At 52.1% G+C, this 20275-nt stretch overlaps 1 protein-coding gene across 1 annotated transcript in view; it reads left to right on the forward strand.

The window, feature by feature from the left end:
• ZNF609 (zinc finger protein 609) overlaps positions 1-20275 on the forward strand; it is a 45314-nt gene that overhangs the window by 17938 nt on the left and 7101 nt on the right. The window contains exon 2 of the mRNA XM_050308992.1: positions 16817-17042. Within this exon, the coding sequence (XP_050164949.1) occupies positions 16817-17042 (226 nt within the window). The remainder of the gene's footprint in view (positions 1-16816; positions 17043-20275) is intronic.

A 20275-nucleotide genomic window follows, 5' to 3' on the forward strand; every position in this document is an offset into this window, starting at 1 on the left:
CTTTGGCTCTCGGCCATGATGATGGTGCATTGACTCTTTGGCTCTTCCAGGTTTATTTGTTCCTTCAAAAACAAGATCGGATCTCTGCCGTGGGCTGTATATTTATTGGTGATTAGGTTTGAAGCTGCAGGTGTTGCATGTCTTCTTATGGATCATCTCTGAATGTCCCCGCCTTGGAAAATCAACATCCTCCAAGGCATTTGGCAGAACCCAAGTGAAAAAAAATCAGTTTCTCCAAGTGTCAACCCACATATCTTGAGTTTCTCTCCTGTGAAATTTTTTCTCCCTTAAAACTCCTGATGGAATACACTTCGGAAGTGATGGGACTCACTTTGCAGGACTGTCAAACAAGCACCACAAACCTTTTCCCCCTGTTGATCCCAGAGAGAGAAAAGGCTCCAAGACTCCCTGAGGAATATTTTGAGTAGCATCTTGCTGAGCGGCTGTGTCTGGGGATTACTCACTGAAACAGAAGGAAGGGAAAAACAGTGCGGTGTTGGCAGGTGGCAGCTCCAGGAGCTCGTATCCTTCAGGCCTCCATGGTTCAGCTTGGTGACTGGGTCCAGGTGGTTCTCAGCTTATCCCTTGGGTCTGCCAGAGGAAACAGGATTTGGAGGAAACACCATATTAAATCTGAATTTCTTCAAATTGATATTTTGGAAAAAAAGTGCATTTGCCAACATGGGCTAATTACAAAAGGGACGTGGCTCATGAGTGTGGCCCTGTGAGCACCCTCTGTTCACAGGCCATTTTCCTGCTTTCCTCACTCGGTGTTGAGGCAGTTTCGCACCCATGTCTGGATTCATGGAGCAGTCGGCTCTACCCCAACGCCTATAGCACCGTGAAAACCCCAGGGCCAAATTTGGGGTGACTTGAGGTGGAAGAACACCCACAGGCAGATGCCAGGCAGCTGCAGAGCTGCTCCCATGAGCACAACTCCTGCTGCTGGCTGCCATCGCGCTTTCCAGGAGCTCAAGGAGGATCAGCCTCTGGGCGTTACATGCTTTCACGAAGCCTGATGTGCTTGCTCACCTACCACGGGCAAGCAGGGGCTTGAACAAAAGCCGTTTACCTGCATCTGAAGGGTTTTATTTATTATTATCTTTTTTTTTTTTTTTTTTGCAAACTAGCTGGGTGATCTGGGCTCAGCTGCTGGTGCCGTGTCCTACAGCATATGACAGATAATCGGCCTGGCTGCTAGCCCGCGGAGGAGGTGAGGCTCCCATCCATGTGTGACCTGGGAAGGCACGTTGGCTCCATAAATCACTGCCTGCTGCTGCTGCCGGTGCCTCACACCTCTCTCCAGCTTCTTGGCAAACTTTGTATCTGCCGCAAGGCTCCGGATGGCACCTTGCTGCTGGGCAAGTGTGTGATCAGCATTGGTGCAGAGTGAGGAGGCAGGACAGGCTTCTATCTGGTCCCCTCGCCCCCTTTAATGTCAGTTTTCAAGGGATGAGCCAAGAAAATAACTCATAAACTTTCAAGTTGCCCCTCCGCCCGTGCTCCTTGCTTGTGCTTCTTGTGCTGGGGAGTGCAGCTCCTTATGGACACCGGAACTGCTGCCTGGTCCCACTAACAGCCTGAAACTTTCACAGCCAAGGATTGGTGAAAGTGGGTTTGCTGGGTTTTGAGTGGTCAGCCTTAGGGTACATCAAGTTTCTACCTCATAGGGGTTAAATTTCACCAGGTCTCCACTGCTCTGCCATGATTTGTCCTGAACTTTCCTGGGAGCTGCTGCATGCTGGGAATGGGTCTGTGATGCTGAACCTGTTTCTAGAAGCAGCAAAATCAATGCAGTGACATGTTGTGGTGTCCCCTTAGGGGGTGCCAAACAGGCTGTTCCTGGGGCTATCCTTGGAAAGAAGCCATTGCTGCCAACTGAGCCTTTCCTGCCAGCTCCCCAATCCAGCCAGCAGCTTTCCAACATGGAATGCCTTTGCTTCTCCTCCAAGCACACCTGAATTTGGAGTCCAACTCCTTGGATTTTTGAAGCCACCAGCAGGTTTGTTCGTGAGCAGGAGGAGGGCTTGGGATCTGGCCAAGGACTTTGCTTGATCAGTGCTTGAGATTACCAGCACTGAGTGTTGGGGTACTTCACATTGTAGGGAGCATATAGGGAGGAGTCCTCTGATCTTGGCATGGGCTTGTTAAGGCACGGGCTTGTTAATGATTCAAAAGCCATTTTCTGTTGTGGGGTGAAGTGCACAGGGCTGGCTTGGTGGGAGCATGGTCAGGCCTGAGCCTTGTGAGCACTGGCAGTCCTGGCGCTCGCTACATAATAATGGCCAGTCTTCGCGAGTGAAGATCCGGGGAAGGTCTTTACACCTTCCAGCCTGCACATTGGATTTTTTAGGTGAGACACAGTGTGCGCGGAACTGAGCCCACCCTTTAATCCTAAGGTTCATCTGCCGGGGCCAAGCAAGCTTGGACGGTAGCAGCGAGGTCCTTAGGATGTAGATGGGTTGCCTTTTTTTTAAAGGGTTAACGAGCTCCACCTGCCCGGGAGTGGCCCTGACCGGGAATCGAACCCGGGTCTCGGCGGTGACAGCGCAGCCCCTGGTGGTCTAGTGGTAAGGGCACTCGCTACACAGAGCAAAAAATTGCTGTAGTGTGTTATTCCAGCAGGAGCAGAGGTGAGCAGAGCTGCCAGGGGAGGCTGCCTTGCTTGGCTTTGCCATTCCAGAGCAGGCTGTGGCACAGGCTGGGCTGCCAGTGGGATGAAGAGGAGAGTTACGTGAGACGGCTGCAAACCAGTTGGTGTACAATTCCTATGGATGCTTTCCTTATTTGTTTGCCATCCTTTCAGGGTTGGGTTTTCCAGATGGGGATTAGGCTAGCATCTCCTTGTCTTCCCCTTCCTTGAAGGTTTTTTCTCCAGCTGTTGGTGTTGCTGTGTTCAGGCTTTTCCCTAAGCTCTACTTCCCATGGTTAAAGGTGCAGCAAAGCTGGTCACAGCACCTCCACTTTCCAGGCTGTGTTTGGGGAGCTGCAGTCTCTGGGATCAAGCTATGGAGGCTTTGAAGGATGATGTCTCCCTGGGATGAACTTCACTCCTGCTTGCTGTGGTCAGTGGGATGGTCAGTGGAGGTGACAACTGCTGCGGGACTGGGCTGCTTTGAGTGGAAGCTGCAGTGTCATTGCAGACCAGAGCTCCAGGGTGGTGGTGGGAGGCTCTCTCCAGTCGCTGCTTGCCATTGGCAGGGGTACTTGCCTGGTTTGTGGCTCTTGAGAAGCATGTGGAAAGGTTTGTGGGTGTGGAGGGGTTGAAGATCTCAGTTTGGGGCTAAGAGATGATTTCAGGTAAAGAACTTTGGAACCATATTAGTGGTCCAGGTACAGCACAGGAGATGCCCTGGGAGCAGGATGCAGCAGGTGAGGCCACCACAGCTGCAGCTGTAAATAGCGCCCCTCTCCTTAGAGAAGGAGTAAATGGTTTTCCCTTGCTTGCTGCATGCCTTTCTCTCTCCTCGTCCTCCTCCTCGTCCTCCTCCTCGTCCTCCTTCTCCTCGTCCTTGTCCTTCTCCTCCTCCTTCTCCTCCTCCTTCTCCTCCTCCTTCTCTCCTCCTCCTTCTCCTCCTCCTCCTCCTTCTCCTCCTCCTCCTCCTTCTCCTTCTCCTTCTCCTTCTCCTTCTCCTTCTCCTTCTCCTTCTCCTTCTCCTTCTCCTTCTCCTTCTCCTCCTCCTTTCTTCCTCCTTCTCCTTCCTTCTCCTTCTCCTTCTCCTCTCCTTCTCCTTCTCCTTCTCCTTCTCCTTCTCCTTCTCCTTCTCCTTCTCCTTCTCCTTCTCCTTCTTTCTCCTTCTCCTTCTCCTTCTCCTTCTCCTTCTCTTCTCCCTGCCATTAATTGCTTAGTTGTTGCTGATGCAATTAAAGCAAGATGTGTCTGCAGCCTCGGCGCTCGCTCTCCTTCTCCTAGTTCTTCCTCTGCCTTCCTGCGAGGAAGTGGGAGCTGCTGGCTCAGGAAAGGGCAAGTCCCCACATTGGCTGGCTCATGGCCATAGTGTTGATCCCCCAGAGAAGGGAAGTGGCTGAGCCAGAGCCAGAGCAGGGATGTCTCTCCTGGCCTGAGGAGGTGACTGGCAGTCTCCTGGCACTCCTGAAGATGCAAACATGCTGGAGCAGGGACCGTCTGGCTTCCTGCAACTGATGTGTAATGGCCGTAGCTGCCAGGCTGAGGTGGTGATGACGGATGGGCAGGACATGGCTCAGGGCTGGGGATCATTTGTGCAGCAGCTAAAGCCGCCTGAGTGATGAGTTACGGTCTCTGGGCTTTCAAGGGAAGAGAGTGACAGTCATGAACCATGGGAGATGCTCAGCTAAAGGAGCAGGACTGCGGCTCAGTGATCTCTGGGGGATGGCAGCTGTGGAGGCTGCCGGCACAGAGGACAGAGAGGGCACCTACTCCGCTCTAGGTGGGAAGGGAGGTTGTGGGTATTATGGAGAAAGGCTTTTCCCTCTGCCTCTCTGCCTCTCACGTCTCTCTGTGCCTACTCAGCACTGCCCAAGGCAGTGTCCCCACAGTGTCCCAGCTGGGCCTCAGCTCTGTCTTCTGCTCTCTTCACTCCTTTCTCTGCTGCCTCTTGGCTTTGGTGTGTCACGTTGGCTTTTCCTGTCCTTATTTGTGTTCTCTGGTTGCTGTTACCTTATCAGGGGATGTTCTTCAGGTCTCCTTTCTCCATGGTGTCTGTTGGTGTTCCTCCACATGAAGGGAATAATTTCTTGGCACACCAAGTTTTAATTCTTTAATTCTGTTGAGTCCCTCCCAGCCCCAGGTCCTTCCCTAGTCCCCACGTAACCTTTTGCTCAACCTTTCATTCCTTCAAGCATCAAATTCCTTGTCTGAGGTGCTGCCCTTCAAGCACCAGCATTTGGTCTTTAGTCTCCATGGCCAAGAAGCATCTCTGGGATCTGCTGTATCAGCTGTGTCCCTCTCTGTTCCCTGCAGCCTCTGGGAGGCCCCTGGGAAACCCCTTGGTTGTTACCACATGAACTACCCGATGTTTAGGGCACATGGTCGAGGTCTCTGCAGTAGAGAAGACTTTGGTTGTGTTCAAACAGGTGCCAGGATGTCGCCTTCTGCCTTGGCTTGGCAAAAGCCACCATCAGGGGCAGATGTTAGCAGAGATCCCAAGTGATGGGGAAGGGGTGCAGGGAGGGTTTTTGCTGCTCACACTACCCTGATCCCAGGGGTTACCAAAAATATCCCTCCCTCCCTTCATCTGTCTGCTTCTTGCCTTTGTGTGCATGTTCTAGGCGGTTTCCTTTGTGTTCTATAGCTGCACAAGGCCCTGCTACTCCCTGGCCAATGCTTTGTTTCCTAACCCTGACCTGCAGACAAGCAACCCAGTAGCATGCTCTGGCCATCCCAGAGATGTCACGTTGGGAACCTTCTCCCTCTGTCCACAGCGTCAATAAAACACCGTTGCTCCTTTCCCTCAGGTACGAGGCAGGAGTAGATGAGTGTACAAACATGCCATGCCGCCTCTGTGTTTTCAGGAGAGATGGTGTGATTAAAGGTCAGATGGGTTTATTATAGACAGAAGTGCATTTCTGATGCTTCAAGCTGAAGTGAGAGGTATCAAAACCTGTTGGCCAATCATTATGTGGTCCTGAGCTTCCAGTGTAGACTTTGGAAGACTGCCCCACTGATAGTGAGGAATCCTCTCTTACAGGATTCCACTGGGTGATGACACTGATCCAGTGACATTACTGGGAGAGACTGGTATCCCGGCCTTGTCCCACTTGCCTTGACTCCGTATTTTTGTAGGGTTTTTTTCCCTCTCCAAGATACTGGATTTGAAAAAAAAAAAAATTGCTAACTAGAAATTAGGTGCCAAGAAACACTGTGGGACCAGCTTCCCAAGGAGCTTGGAAATGTGGAGCTCTAGGATGATGGCTTCCCTCTGTGCTAAGGGCATTCTTTTTATGGAAGTGACCAGAAGGATGACTTGAACAGTATGTGATGTCCACTCATGGCCTCCAGGCTGGCTCTGAACACTTGATGGAGTCCAACCCTGAATATTCAGCATTTCTGTTATTGTCCCTCAAAGCCAACCCTTGGGCATGGAAAGCCCTAGGGAGCAGATAAGAAGCTTTCTGATCCCAGGTCTCACCAAGGCAGATGAGGAGGATTGGGGGGGGGGGTGGAAACACACATCCAGCAGGTCATTTGGAGGTCATTAACCCCTTGGTCACTTTCTTTGCCTTGGAAGAGCTCTCCACTTGGACCCTCCATGTGCAGGCTTGGGGGTTCTTCACAACCACGATGGGCTAATCCCTCGCTGAGCCCGTGACTGCTTTCCTGGGCCAGCTGGGATGCAGCATTGGCACTCCCCATTCCTTCTGAGGGTTCCCTCTGTTTATGCCCACCTTGCTGGGCATAAAAATCTTTCAGGTTCTGGATTACAAATGTGTTGTGTCTTTCCAAACAGGGCTTTCCAAAACAGCTCTCCCCCACAGCTGCCTCTTTAGGCTGAGAGCACCATGATCCCTCTCTACCCCAGGGGAATGGTTGATTTTTAATGATGGGTGGCCAAGTTCAGGGCCACAATGGCCAGCAAACCCCAGTATGCAGCAGGCCATCTCGAGCATGGCATTCTTGGGGCTAAAATGTCCTTATTTATTATTAATCCACTCTTTTTCATGGCGTTAGGATTGCCTGCCTTAGCTGGCTGGTAATTTGAGGAATCAGTGAGGTTTCATTGAGGTTGGGAATGAAATGGGTGAAGATCTGGGCTTGCTTATGGTGTGTCTATCTCCAACAGTATCTTTGCCTTATTTTAGAGACAGCAGGTAAAATCTAGCATGTTAATTAAATACAACCTTGGCCCTCCTGCTTCTCTGATTCAGGTGCCCACCAGCCCCTGGCATCTCATTTTTACATGTGTGTGCAAAAGGTGCTGCTGAGTGGAAGGAGGCACAGTGGCTGCTGGCGCCAGATGGTGTTTTTTTGGCGGTGACTGTTTTCTGTCTCATTTTGCTTTGTTTCGTGGTGAAGGGGAACGATGTCTTGTTAGCTGGGACTCGGTGACCTGTGGGTATCCCTGAGCACAGCCTGAGAAATGCAAGGTTAGAGGCTAAAAACCTTCCTGGAGCTTAATTGGGCTGACAGAAAGCTTCAGCTCTGGGTGGTGTCAGCATCCCCATTTGGTGGGGGCTGATTTGGATTTCAGATCCAAGCTCTTCCCTTCGCTACGGTCTGGAGCAGCTGATGAAACAGCCACTTGAAACTATTTTTCTATTTTTACATGGAGTGCTCTCAAGGAGGAGCATGGCTGCAGTCAGCACAGTCCTGGGATGCGAATCACAGAGCTCTGCTCCTTGAGGTGGGCTGAAAGCCCCGACATGGCTCCACTGGTCCCTGGCTGGTCAGTGGCTGCAGATGGTGAGTTATGGTCTGGCTCAGCTCCTCTTCTTCACGGCTGCTCAGCTTCCCCACAAGGAGCCATCGATCCTCCCCAGCCGGTGGCTGCCGGTCAGCAGCGCAGACCCACCAGGTGAGACCTTCAGGCCCCAGCTGTGTCCAGCAGCCAGCCACGGGCACCTTGGGATCGATTCTGCTTCCTCCTGGCAAATGTCCCTACCCACGGTGGGGGTTGGATCAAGATGGGCTTTAAGGTCCCTTCCAACCCAAAGCAGTCTGTGATCAGAGCAGAGGCACTGAGAGGCACTTGAGCCAAAGAAGGGGGATTTGCTTTTCATCTGTGAGGGTGATGGTAGGGGATGGGAGCCTGTGGGTTCACATGCAAAGCTCATTCCTCCTCCTCTTGCAGCTCATCCTGGTGATACAAGCATGTGTTGTGCTGCTGTGGGGTCGGTACCCGGGCACCATTTTGCTTGGGGCTTAGAGAGGCAGCAGCTTGATTTCAATAATTAGTAAAACCTCAGGAATCAGCTTGAAAAGCTATCTATTGAAATTGCTGCATCCAGCAGGCACTGATTCCTGTGTGTTCCCGGTGGGAGCTGATGGACACGGGTGCAAACCGTTACTTGAGGGATTGGGATAAGCCCAGCATGTATCAGCCAGAATAGGAACATTGGCTTATGCTGCTTTAAAAATAGCATGTTAGAAAGAATTTGCTGGAAAACTGGGATTTGAGAAGTGGGGGGAGACGCAGTCATGGGATGCAGCACAAAAAGCGAAGAGGTTTGTCATGCCCATGTTAGTGTGAGGTTTCTGTCTTGTGTTCTGGGAGACAGAGGCAGTTACTCAACCATTGCTTCTCCAGCACGGGTCCCCACTCTGCGGCCACCTGAATGGGACACGCAGTGACATCCTCTTCCTCACCCACATCCTCATGTGTCATGTGATTGGGCTCATTCCTTGCTCACTCTCCTCCTGTAACCTCCCCACTGGGCCATGGAATAGAGCTGGCTTTGTGTCTGGAAAGTACCAGGATCTCTCCTGGCAACTGGAGCAAAACCTACAAAGACGGGAAGATGAGAGCCAAGCAGGCAGCTTCCTAAACGTGCAGCCTGCGGAGGCTGGGACGTGCACATCATACCAGAGCAGGTCTTTAATATTAAATAGGTGGAAGGAAGATGTCTCCTTTTGCCTGAGGGATAAATAGATCTGAAACTCCTCCTAGACTTTGCTGCTTGTTGCATCCAAAATACGTGTGTCTCACCCTGAAACTGAGCCTCTCCAGAAGCCACCAATCCTTGGCTACAACCCATATATAAAAATGCTCCAGTGTAGGTGGTGTATGTGGTGTGACAGCAGGTCTCTGAATGAAGCATCCGAGGAATGGATTTGTCTCTTTTACCCAGATCCATAGCTCAGTGCACCACACGGCCTGGACGTGCCACCAAGGCAAGTGCCACAGCTACCATCCCCTGGTGCCCTCAGGGTGGTGCTTCCCCAGTGCTGGACCTCCTCCAGGAACTGTGTAGGTGCATCAGGAAGTGCACCTTGCTTTGCAGGGACCAAGCGTTGCCTCATTGCCTCTTTACCCTTCCCCAGACTAATTTTGTAGGCCCAAACACTGAGCTGGGCTTCTCATACCTTGGAGAAAAGAGTCCACGAGACCCTCGGGACCAAATGTTGTGTGTAGCCATGGTCTATAGAGTTTCTTGTGCTGGAAAACTGCTTAGAAGACCCTCCATCTCGGTGCTGCCATTTGTTGGGAGACCGATGGGATGAGAGAAGGATTTTTCCTTATCTGCTTGGCCATGGACCTCCTAGTCCGGCCATGGAGGTGGACCATAGAGCTGAAGCTGCTCTTTCATCAGAGATGCTCATTGTCATGGTTGCAGTGTGGAAGAACATCAAAAGAAGATGACCCTGCTAAAATCTGGTCAGGCTGAGATTTTCCAGTGCCTCATCTGAGCTTAGGCAAGTCCAAAAGTGCTGGATGTTGTCTCTCTGAAAGGAGGAGGACCACTGGTGTATCTTGGGAAAACCACGGATGTGGCTTGTTGGCAGTTTGGAGCTCAGCGTGGGGCAGATCTGGGTTGTACTGAAGGGTGCCATGGGCAGTGCTGTTGGTGCCTTATGGTATTGCTGGAGAGAGGTAGGAAAGAAAGGGAGAAGGAGCAGAGCAGTGGAAGGATGAAGGATTTTCCCCCTTGGAAAATACTGGTGTTCTTAGGAACAATTTCCTTGCCAGGAAGCTCTGGCCAACGTCTGTCTTAAATGTTCCTATACTTGATTCATCCCGTTTCCGCCTTGCTTCTCTGCATCATCCTGCATAATTCCTCTCTCTCCTTTGATGTTTTCATCCCTCATGTGTTTGTAGATTATGGCTGTGTCCCCACATAGCTGTCACTGAACCAACCTTTCCATATTTAGTTCTCCAATCTCCTCTTCAAGACCAATCCCTTCAGCCTCATTATTTTTGCGCCTCTTCACTGAACTTCCTTCAGTTTGTCCCTTGTGCCCTTATTTGTCATGAATGGTCCAGTGGAAGGTGTCCCTGCCCATGGCAGGGGCGTTGGAACAAGATGAGCTTTAAGGTCCTTTCCAACCAAAACCATTCTGTGATGTTTGGATGGCATCTTGGAAGTGATCCCCTCTGGGTCATTGGAAGGACCACCTTAGGGGAGTGCGTGGCTGATTTATGTATGTTTGTAACTCCTTATCCCTCCACTTTTCTTACACAGTGACCCTGAGTGAGAATGACACTTGCTTTTGGACCTGTTTACATCCCTTGGATGTTGGGAGGCACAACCCAACACTGTAGCTTTGGCTGCTGTGGAAGGTACAGCTGACCTGCTGCCACACTCAGCTTGGTTGATGAAAACACCTGAAAGCTGATCTCAGCTTTCATCCCATATCCCATCTCTTCTTTCTCAGCTCTGCTCTGCCGGAGTGGGAAGCTGCTTGCTGTCATTGGAGCTTTCCTGCTTGGACTACGCTGCCAGAGGTGAAGATGACTCTGGTGACCATGGCAGCAGCAGAGGCCAAAGGCTGGGTTGGTCAGTGTGAAGGACACTTGTGGGCTTCATGTTTCCAACCATCTATGGGACCCAGACGCATCTCCAGTGCTTTTCCACACGGGATCTTTCCCCTTTTCCCCACTGAACAAGCTGCTTTGCATTTTAATTCAGTAGAGGAGGAGTGCCCATTGCAGCCTCTACATGGCATTTCAGTGGTTGGTGATAGGTGAACAGAGACTCAACATGTTCTCAGTCGACTGGTGGGACCAATGCACAGAGGTCCCAGCTTGAATTTCTTTCCCATGTCTCTCACTCACATCACCTGTCCCCTTTCATCGCTGCTCTTCTCTACCTCTCTCCTACTGGAGACACCTTTTTTTTTTTTTCCCTTCTGACAGCAGATCTGATAGTCTTGTAAGTGGTTGGAGCAGGTGACTTGGTGCCAGCACGTTTGCCTTGGATACTATTCCTGGCATTATTGAAGCCACAGTAATATGCAAGACTGTGCCTCTGCAGCGTCTGCCTCCTCTTGATCTTGAAACGCTGCAAATGCTCAGATAAGCCTGGCTGTGTTCAAGCAGGGATTTTGTTCCCCTCTCTGCCGTAGAGAGAAGGCGGCTCATTGGAGGTCATGCTGGGTTATATTTGCATTTCTCCAGCAATGTGGCTGGGGTTGATAGGCATCCGGCTGTCTGTATCACCTGGCTGTTTAGATCAGTCCCTCACCGCTGCCGTGGTGGGAGTTGGACCTCCAGCATTGCGGATGTCACACCCCAATATTCCCATTAACTATGGCCATATCTGTTTTCAGCAGTGCCAAACTGTAGCCTAAAGAGACTGTGGAGAAAAAGACTCCAGGCTAATTTAGTGTATAAGGTAAAAAGAGCGGGTCCTTTAATCAGGGCTCAGGCCCAGGGGAATACACATGGTGCTGGCGGTGGGGCCGTGAGCATTGTGCAGAAATCCTCTTCCAGGCTTTGGTTCCTGTGGCCTCCCCAGCTGGGTCCTCCCCAAAGTGCTCAGATAAAGATGAGTCTGAGTTGGCCACCATCTCCTTTGGCCCTTCTGCAGGGACTTGCTAGCCAGGGAAGGGATGTGCATGTGTGGAGGAAAACTCCTCCTGCACCTCAGAGCTGGGGTGCTTGGCATGGCCGGGAGACAGCAGGGAAGCACCTTTTGTAGGCAGAGTTTTCCCATTACACACCTTGGCATTAGCAACCCTGCTGGGAGATGCCATGAATCTGAAGCAGGTGTCTGGGGGATGGGAGCAGATGGTGAGGAGCACCAGGAACGAGTTGCCAAGAATCGTGATAGGGAATTGGCCTCTCTTGGTTTGGTTTCAGGGGGATGGTGAAAGTTTTGGGTGGCAGAACCAGTATGGAGCGTCTGGGTATGTGTTTGCCATCTCCCATCCAGCCTGGGACTGGGAAATTGGGACCTCTGCTCCTTAAAAATCGTTACTTCCCATCCTAATTGCCTGGCTCTTTGGTGGTGGCTCTGGCCAGGAGGTTGCAGGCTCTCCTGTCCTCCGTAGAGTGAACTCAAGGAGTACGATGCTGAGCCCTCTCCACTGTGTGCATATGGGAGCACATGGAAGTATTGATCCTTTCTTGTGGCATTTACTGCTTCTCACTAGGGGGCTGTTGGAAATGTCAATTTTTTTTTCTCAGAGCAGTTGCCCTGTTGTCCTATGGGTTTGGATTTGCCAACTGAGCTACTCAGTGTCTTCTCCAACTGTGTTCCTGTGGTCCATAGAAATAACGGGCTTTGCTTATTTGAGCTAGAGTTTATCTAGGGAAGGGAAACTGTCTTCTAGAACAGATTTCTTTTTTCACATATTGCTGTCAGCAGCCTCATCCTCCTACTACAGCAAGAGGGAAAAGCAACAGGCAACAGCGTTTGGGATCGGTGCACCAGACCGCACTCCCAGCTCCATCCTTGGACCTGCCACTTGTGCCACCGTTATTTCCCTGCATGTGTGGATTTGTTGGAAGCTCTTGTTGGCTGCTTTCTTGCTGGAGAAATCCAGCCAGCAAACAGTCAGGGTTTGGTACCCCCTGTGCAGTTTGGGGAGGGGATCTTCTGGAGCCTTCTCCACAACACAATAATTGCCTTGAGTACCTCCAGTGTGTTGGGATGTTGCTGCTGGGGGACGTGACCGGGAGCTCTGCTTGCAGGTGGATTCAAGATGGAATCATAGGCATGGTGGGCACCAGAGCCAACAAAGGGATTTGTCTTCATGCTCTGCATACCAAGCTTTGGGGATCAGGTTGGAAAAGACTTTTTGAAATCTCTGACAAGGTCAGCGGTGGGGAAGAGGCACCCCAAGTGCTGTGGCTTGAGGGTTTCGAGATGCCCACCAAAGATGCTTGTCATCTGGATGTATCATCTGGATGTTCCCAGCTCCTACTCTGAATAAGCAAATCTGTGGGGGATGTGGTGACTGAGCAGGGCAGGAGTGACAAAATTAAAGGTGCCAAAGATTGGGCTGAGCCGTGCAGTGACATGGGACTGCAGCCTCCAGCAACGCACCTTGATGGAACAGTACTGGTCCATGTTTTGTCTCCTGGCACACACACCTGTGAGTTTGTGACCAGTAACAAGGTCCCCTCTTGGCTTTTGTTGTCTCTATGTCTGCAGGAGTGAAATGAGAGAAACGGACCATGCACGGCGTAGCTCCTTCACATAGGGGTTCACTGGAACCTAGAACCACCTCGGGTGCATTGGTGATCTCACGCTGAGCCCTGCAAGGTCCTGGCTGACAGGCAGGGTGCAGCTCTGGGGGTGCCCTACACTTCACATCCTCTCTGCCCCTGTAGATGCACCACAAATCTCTCTGCTGGTTGTTCTCTGGGGTTTTGGTGTCACTCTTGGCTCTTATTGCTCCAAAATGCACTTTTCTTGCCTGACTTTGATTACTGGGGGCAAACCAAAATTCTCATGAGTGGTCTGGGTGGTTCAGGGGACGACATCAAAATTTGTGGGGTGTATTTATCTTTCTCCCGATAGCTAGCTGGTGCTGTGGTGCCCCTGTAATGACTGATGCTAACAAACCCTCATTGGCACAGCTCTAAGATGGCAGGAACTGCTTTGTGTGCATCTCCCTATGCCAGCACCCACACTGTGCTTGCCTTCATGTGGGACTCCATCCCACCTTTCAGGGGGGAGTATAACAAGGGGTAGATTTTAATTACCCCCCAGAGCCCAGCAGTGCATGGTGCCGGCGGTATCACCCTGGACTCTCCCTGGATTTGCTTTTCCCCCATCGAGCAGTGCCTGTTCTGGCTGCCGCTGCTCGGGCTTGGCTCAGTTCCACTTCTGTCCTCAGTGGTGGTGAAAGCACGTTCCTCGTGATGGGAAAGCCTCCGCCAGAAACACAAAGGGCTTTCATTAGGGGAGGCAGCAGTGGATAGCCATGGATGGCCAGCACCGGCATCAGGAGGCTTCACCCCACATAACTCCTGCACAGGGGTGGCTGGAGACACATCAGCTCCCTCCAGCAGTGAATGTGTAGTCAGCATTTAACCTTAGAGCCTACCTAGCTTGGAAAGAGAAATAAATTTTCCTTCTGCAAAGGGGATTTAGGGCCTAGAAATCTTAAGGGGGGTGGCCAGAAGGTGCAGGGCTGGCTTTGGGAGCCAGAGGTCTCTGCTAGTGCAGCCCTACCAGCTGGAGGCAATGTGAAAGCCACTGCTCTGGGGGCTGAGTGCTGCCCACCACCCCCTTGCCAGCATTTCCCTAGGTGGAATGTACTGGGTGCTCACCAAGGGGGAGAGTGGCTGGCAGAACTGCTCCATGGTACCCAGGGCTCCCCCAGCCATCCTGCATCTCCTGACCTTTCTTGGGAAAGCAGGAGGATGAAATGCTGTGCCACCAGGAGATAAGACACATGCAGGGGGGGGAGGTAAATCCAGGAACTGATCCGTCTTGTCCTCCAGCCTGGCTTTTGGCTTTTTTCAGATATGTTCCAGTGAGGAACCTCTGTTCCTGCCCTCACCCCTGAAGAGCCACCCTGGGCCTTTTTGTTTTGCTCTGGAGCCTTGGGCAAGGGAGCAGGAGAGCCACCTTGTCTCCCCCCAGCTGCTGAAAGAGGCTATTTGCTCCAGAGCAGGGTGAGATATGAAATCCCATCAAGCCGCCTCTCTTATTAGAGAGATCTCAGTGAGCTGCTTATTATGCACTGTGGCATAATGCAGATTACGAATGTGACCGGGCGATAATTAGCAGAGCTGGAACTGTAATTAAATGCTCCTGTGTTGTGCTGTGGTTTCTGTTGCAGAGTGGAAGGAAGCTGAACGCTTTCAGAACCCGCAGGTCTTTGACATGCACACGCGGCCGCCACTCCCAGGGCAATGGGGGAAATGGGGGCAAGCAGTCCCCATCACCCCCTGGGCTGTTCCTGCTGCCCACCTGAACCAGGCAATCCCACCTGGTTCCTCCTTGGCTCTCCCATTGCTGGAGACTGGCTTGTGGTTTGCAAAATGTGGCATTGAGGAGCCCCTTCAAAAAAGCGTCATGGCTTCCTTAGAGCATCTTGTCCTGGATCCACTGAGATGCACAAGATGAGGTTGCTGTGGGTTTTTTTTGGGGGGGTGTGAAATTTCCTGTGGGAGCCTCTTGGCAGCTCCACTGGCAGCCTTCTGAGGCTGTTTTATGCCAAAACCACCTTCCTCTAATCCCTTGGGATGCAAGTTGGGCAGCTTTGGAGGTGAGGTTGGGCTCCGGGGGGAGAGTTGGTCCTGCTGGTGGGAGGTTGGAGGTAGTTGTGGAGAAAAGAGCTGTGGAGCACAAGCTTGTGCTGCTGGCAGAGAGGAACATGTGGTCCAGCCACTGCTGCTTCAGACCTATGAACCATCTTGAATGCCCAGTAGAGTGTATGGGATGTAATCTGATGAGCTGTCTAGAGAGAGGATGGATGCAGGAGGACAAGGAGAGGGCTGCAGACAGAAGGTGCTTTGTGTTCTCCTGCTGGAAGAGCAAATCATGTGCACTGGCAGAGCCAGAATGTCTCACAGTTCTCCCTGAGGGTCACATTTGCGTCCCCTGCCCACGGCCACCCCTGTAGGAGTAGACAGGGGTCTACTCCCTTCTCCTCTGCCTAGAGATTTGTGTCACTGGGGATGTGAGGAGGCTCTGTGGGGTCAGGAGTTGGTGGGGAGGTGGGATGCTCCAGCCACTTGCTGTGTTGTTTGGGGCAGGTGAGGTTGGATGTGGAAACTTCTACTGGAGTCAGATTAAAGGAGGGAGATGTGGGAGCAAGAGAGGGGAGCAGGTGAACTTGGCAGCTGGTCAGGACCAGGGTGGAAGTCAGCAGCAAGGTCATGGGCTGGTGTCATACCCACACTTGGTGACCACAAACTTGGGCTCTTCAGGTCTATAGTATCAGCAGAGGTTTAGGGGGACTCTCTGGGTGTAGTACTGGGTGCTCTAAAAGGATCTTCACCTTCTTGAAACCATAACCCAGCTGAGTGCTCGCTGATGATGTGATGAATTTCCTCAGTCTGCTTCTCTTCTGAGGTTGCCCAGCATCTGATCAAGATCCCCAGTGGTGAAGAGAGGAGGTCTGAGCCGAGGAGGAGCAGCTTGCCCAACAGCTGCTGCAGATCCTCATGAGCCAAGGCCAGGGGCTGGCTGGCTGTGCCTGGCTTGGCTGGTGAACCTCGAAGGAGAGGAAGGTCCCCACCCTGCCCTTCCTTTGGCTAGTGCAGAATCAGCCCGTCAACCATCCTGCTCCTGACATTGCCATATTCTGCTCGTGTGGCAGAGCGGCCAAGGACCTTGGCTTGTCAGCAGCAGGGTGGCTTGGCTGGGCTTTCACTTGGCATGTTGGCTTGTTGGCTTTCCAAGCCCAGCTCTGGCCATGGAATGTGGTTTCCATGTGCAAGGAGAGCACAATGGTTGCATCAGGCTCTAAAGCAGACACTTGCACAGGGAAGAGGGATCTGATCCAAGTGACTGCATCTTCAGATGGTCACAGGGTAGATTTGGTGCTGGAGAGAGACCACTACTAATTTGTCCTGTCCTGCCAGTTGAGCAGAAGCTCTTCTAATGAGCCATCGGGTCCAAAGTCATTGGCTACATTAACATCTGAGCCATAGCCAAGGGGCATCCTCAGCAGGGATGATTACAGAAGCCGTCGGGGAAGGAACTTGGCAGAAGCTCTTTCAAGCAGAAGCACAGATATCTCCTGCAGAAGGACTTCTGGGTGTGATCTCTGTGACTCCAAAGCACCGACTCCCCAGGGTTACGTGGGTATGGGCACATCAGGGCGGGACAGCCCTGTGAGATCTTTGTTCTCTGACAGAGTGTGGGATGTCAACCGGGGGTGGCAGTCCTGGGCTTGTGGTTCTGCAGGAATGTAGATGCCTGTTGATACTTGTTCTCCCTTCCATATTCCAAACAGTATTCCTGACGGTGACTGCGTGTTTCTCCTTCCCCACAGATGGAGTCTCCAGTCTCTACGCCCGCAGTGTTGCCCTTGCACCTCCTCGTGCCTGTGGTCAACAACGACATCTCGTCGCCATGCGAGCAGATCATGGTACGCACCCGCTCGGTGGGAGTGAACACCTGCGACGTGGCCCTGGCCACCGAGCCCGAGTGTCTGGGCCCCTGTGAACCTGGGACCAGCGTGAACCTGGAGGGCATTGTCTGGCAGGAAACAGAGGATGGTAAGTGTCACAGAGCTCCTCACTCTCCAACAGTGTCATGGTGGAGTTATGGCAGTCCCTTTCTTCCCATGTCCCATGTTTGTTGGCACGTCCTGGGTTTTCCTGCCACCAGCTGGGTGGTCAGGACAGAGGAGCCGTGTGGGAGTGGCCTGTAATCCGTCCAGCAAAAGGAGTAACGGACCAACACTTGCATCAACCCCGCTCGTTGTGTTCTCTCCTTGCTCAGACAGCAAGCAAAAATCTGAGCTGCCATTTCTCTGCTTCTCAACAAGAGCTGACTTGTTCCGGAGGTACCGGGGAAAGGCCGTGCCAGCCGGCGTGGGAATTCAATGGAGTTGACTTCATTTTTGCTTGGCAACGCACAGGTCTGTCACAAAAACGCTCAAACCCTGGGAGGCAGCAGAAATCTCCTGCTGGATTAAAAAACACCAGCGGAGCTCTCAAAATCGACTCAGCGGGAGATTAGCCTCTCGGCTCTCTTGCCAAGCCAATCCAATCTTTTTTTTCCACTGGAGCTCGTCTCATCTATGCACAGCTTGGTTTGCTTTCCCAGGTTCTTTGATGGGTTTTCGTTGCTGTTGAGGCTCTGCCAAGGAACGCAGGGATGAATAGGTGGCTCAGCAGCCCACGGTGAGCACTGGAACCCGGCCTTCCCTCCAGCCTTGGTGGGATACTGGAGGTTTCTGCCTTGGGAGGTGTGGGGTGAGCTCCTTGTACTTGTGTCTGGAAGCAGAAAGAGTCTGGAAGCATGAAGGTGAGAGAACAGCAGTGGTGGAGGCTGGTTGACAGTCATCTCAGCCAGGTATCCACACACTCCTCTTGGACATCTACTCCCACTCTCCCATTGCTATTTCATGCAGAGAACAAAGCTGTTGGCTTTTATCCCTGGCTGCTGCTCACTGTGACTGCCTTTATCCTCAGTGGAAGCTGAACTGAAATCTATGTTTGTGTGAGCTGCTTTAAGTGGGGTTCCCTTCTTGCCCTGTGCTTTGGGAGGACAGGGATGGGCCTGGTTTGCCTTCTCTCTCTCCCTACTGGGAAACTGGTTTTGAAACCGTGCAGAACCGAGTGCTGCAGTGGCCCCTGATGTGAGCACTGAAGTTGTTCCCCATGGAAAAAGCATATTGAGAAATAGCACTTGAGCTATTGGGATGAGAGGAATGCATGGACCATGCTGGGGAAGACTGGGATGTCTAGCTTGGGATGGGGACCTCTGCACTCCTCTGTCCTCTCTGCTTTACTATCTGTTCCATATGGAAAAATTCATCAGGATTGAGGCAGCTGGGAGATATCTGTTTTTTATGGTGCTCCAAGGGAGAAGGACATCACACATTGCAAAATCTGGAAGAAGGAAACAAAAAGCAGGAATGTTCAGGAGCCCTGCTCTGCGCATCCCAGGAACCAGAGATCTGGTGGGGGAAGGTGCTCTGAGGAAACCTGCGGAAGGTCTCTGCTGAGCTCCCAGCACCGGCACTGCTGGTTCCAGGTCTGCCAGAGCCCCATCGCTCTACAGGATGCAGCACCTTCAGTGGGGAACCTGAGGCACAGGCGGGCTGAGGGTTGGGACACACAGCATTGCAGAGGAGCAACGGGCACCCCCAACTCTTGGGGGTCCCCCACCTCTCCCTGTCCCTGTCAGTCTATTCTTGTGCTGTGACTTTCCTCAACCCAAAATCCCCAGAGCTGCAGAGTTCCCTGAAAATCCCAGGACTGCTAGAGACCCCCTTGGGCAGCAGCAAAGCTGTTGAGAGCTTGGACCTTGTATGGATTTTTTTGGGTGGAAATCAGGAGAAGCTTATGGTGGCAATGCCAGGAGGGATAAACTGAATATCCTTGAGGCAGAGAGCACAAAATCATTCCCCCCTGCCAATTTCTGGTTGAGAGGCAGTGCCATGAGAGCAGTTTCTGTTCTCCCCTCCCTTTTCCCCTACTCCTCACCCCACCGTGGAGCTCTGTGCCCGTCTGCCTGTCTGTCTGCATTACCCCTCACTTCCGCAGCTGCCGTTTCGGAGCGTGCCTTGGAGGCGTCCTACCATTTCCCACAGCCCTGATATTTTTAGTCTGTGGTAATTCAGTGAACTCGCACAGAGATCCTTCTCTGCCGGCTGCTGATGGTTGCCACTATCGGGAGCAAGGATTTCACATCCAGCCCTGCAGAAGACGAGCCCTGACATTTCCTTTGGTCACTTCTGGTTGGCTGCATGTGTTGACTCTGGTTATAGCGGCATCTCCCGTCCTCAAGTGAAAAGGCAGGGTGGAACCATCCCTGTTTTTTGCCTGGCGTCTCCCTCCTACCTTCTCATTTTCCCTGGTGGGAGTCAAGGGTGATGCTGGACCTGGCTGTCTGAAGCTGGAACTTGTGAAGTATTTGGGATGTCGTGAACATCTCCCCTTGCCCAGAGGATACAGGGGAGAAAGCTACACCAAGGGCATGTCTGCACAGCCAAATGAGGTGCTTCCAGCACCTGGAGACTGCCCTCCAGATCTCCAGAGGGATCTCAACAGCTCACCCAGAGGAATCCATCTCCCTTGGGATGTCAAACATGCTGCCTTATCATCACTCCTCAGTGGGTAAGATGACCCTTGTGCTGGCCATCCCCTGCCCCATGGTGTCCCCTGCTTTCCTGGCGTGCTGACCATGAAGACCTTGGGGCGTTGTGTTCCAAAGCCTGGGCACTGTGGCCAGGATCTTTGCACATGGGCAGAGTCTATGGAAAAGCTGGAGCATCCTGAAAGTGATGCAGCTGGTGGAGAAATAAAGAAGAGGCATCACAAAGGTGATGCACCTGGATGAGGAATTCATGGAAGAAGGGGCATGCCAAAGTCAGGGCATCCTGGAAGTGATGCGGCTAGGGGAGGAATTCATGAAGAATTCAAGTGATGCAGCTAGAGGAGGAATTCATACTTTTTTTTCCCAATTCATTCTCTTTTTATCTGCATAAACATTCTCTCAACTAATAATAATTATCCATGCTGGAGTCTGCAGCTGGCTACTGGCACAGCACAATGGGGATTGTGGGCTGAGATTTATAAACACGCTTCAGGCACAGCTGCTCCAGGCTCCCTCAGCTCCATCCATCTCCCGGGGCCGTATATCTCACTGCACTTATCAACCCTTGCGAATGCATTTCCTATCTCCTGAGTTTTACCTTGCTTGGATAAATGTGCTCAGCACAATGGACTCCGCTCTACTAGTGTGGAAATTGGAGCGATCTGTGGTGGGGAGGAGGTAC

Source organism: Myiozetetes cayanensis, unplaced genomic scaffold, assembly GCF_022539395.1.
Source record: "Myiozetetes cayanensis isolate MyiCay16 unplaced genomic scaffold, myiCay2020 scf14, whole genome shotgun sequence".
NCBI classification, from domain to species: Eukaryota; Metazoa; Chordata; class Aves; order Passeriformes; family Tyrannidae; genus Myiozetetes; species Myiozetetes cayanensis.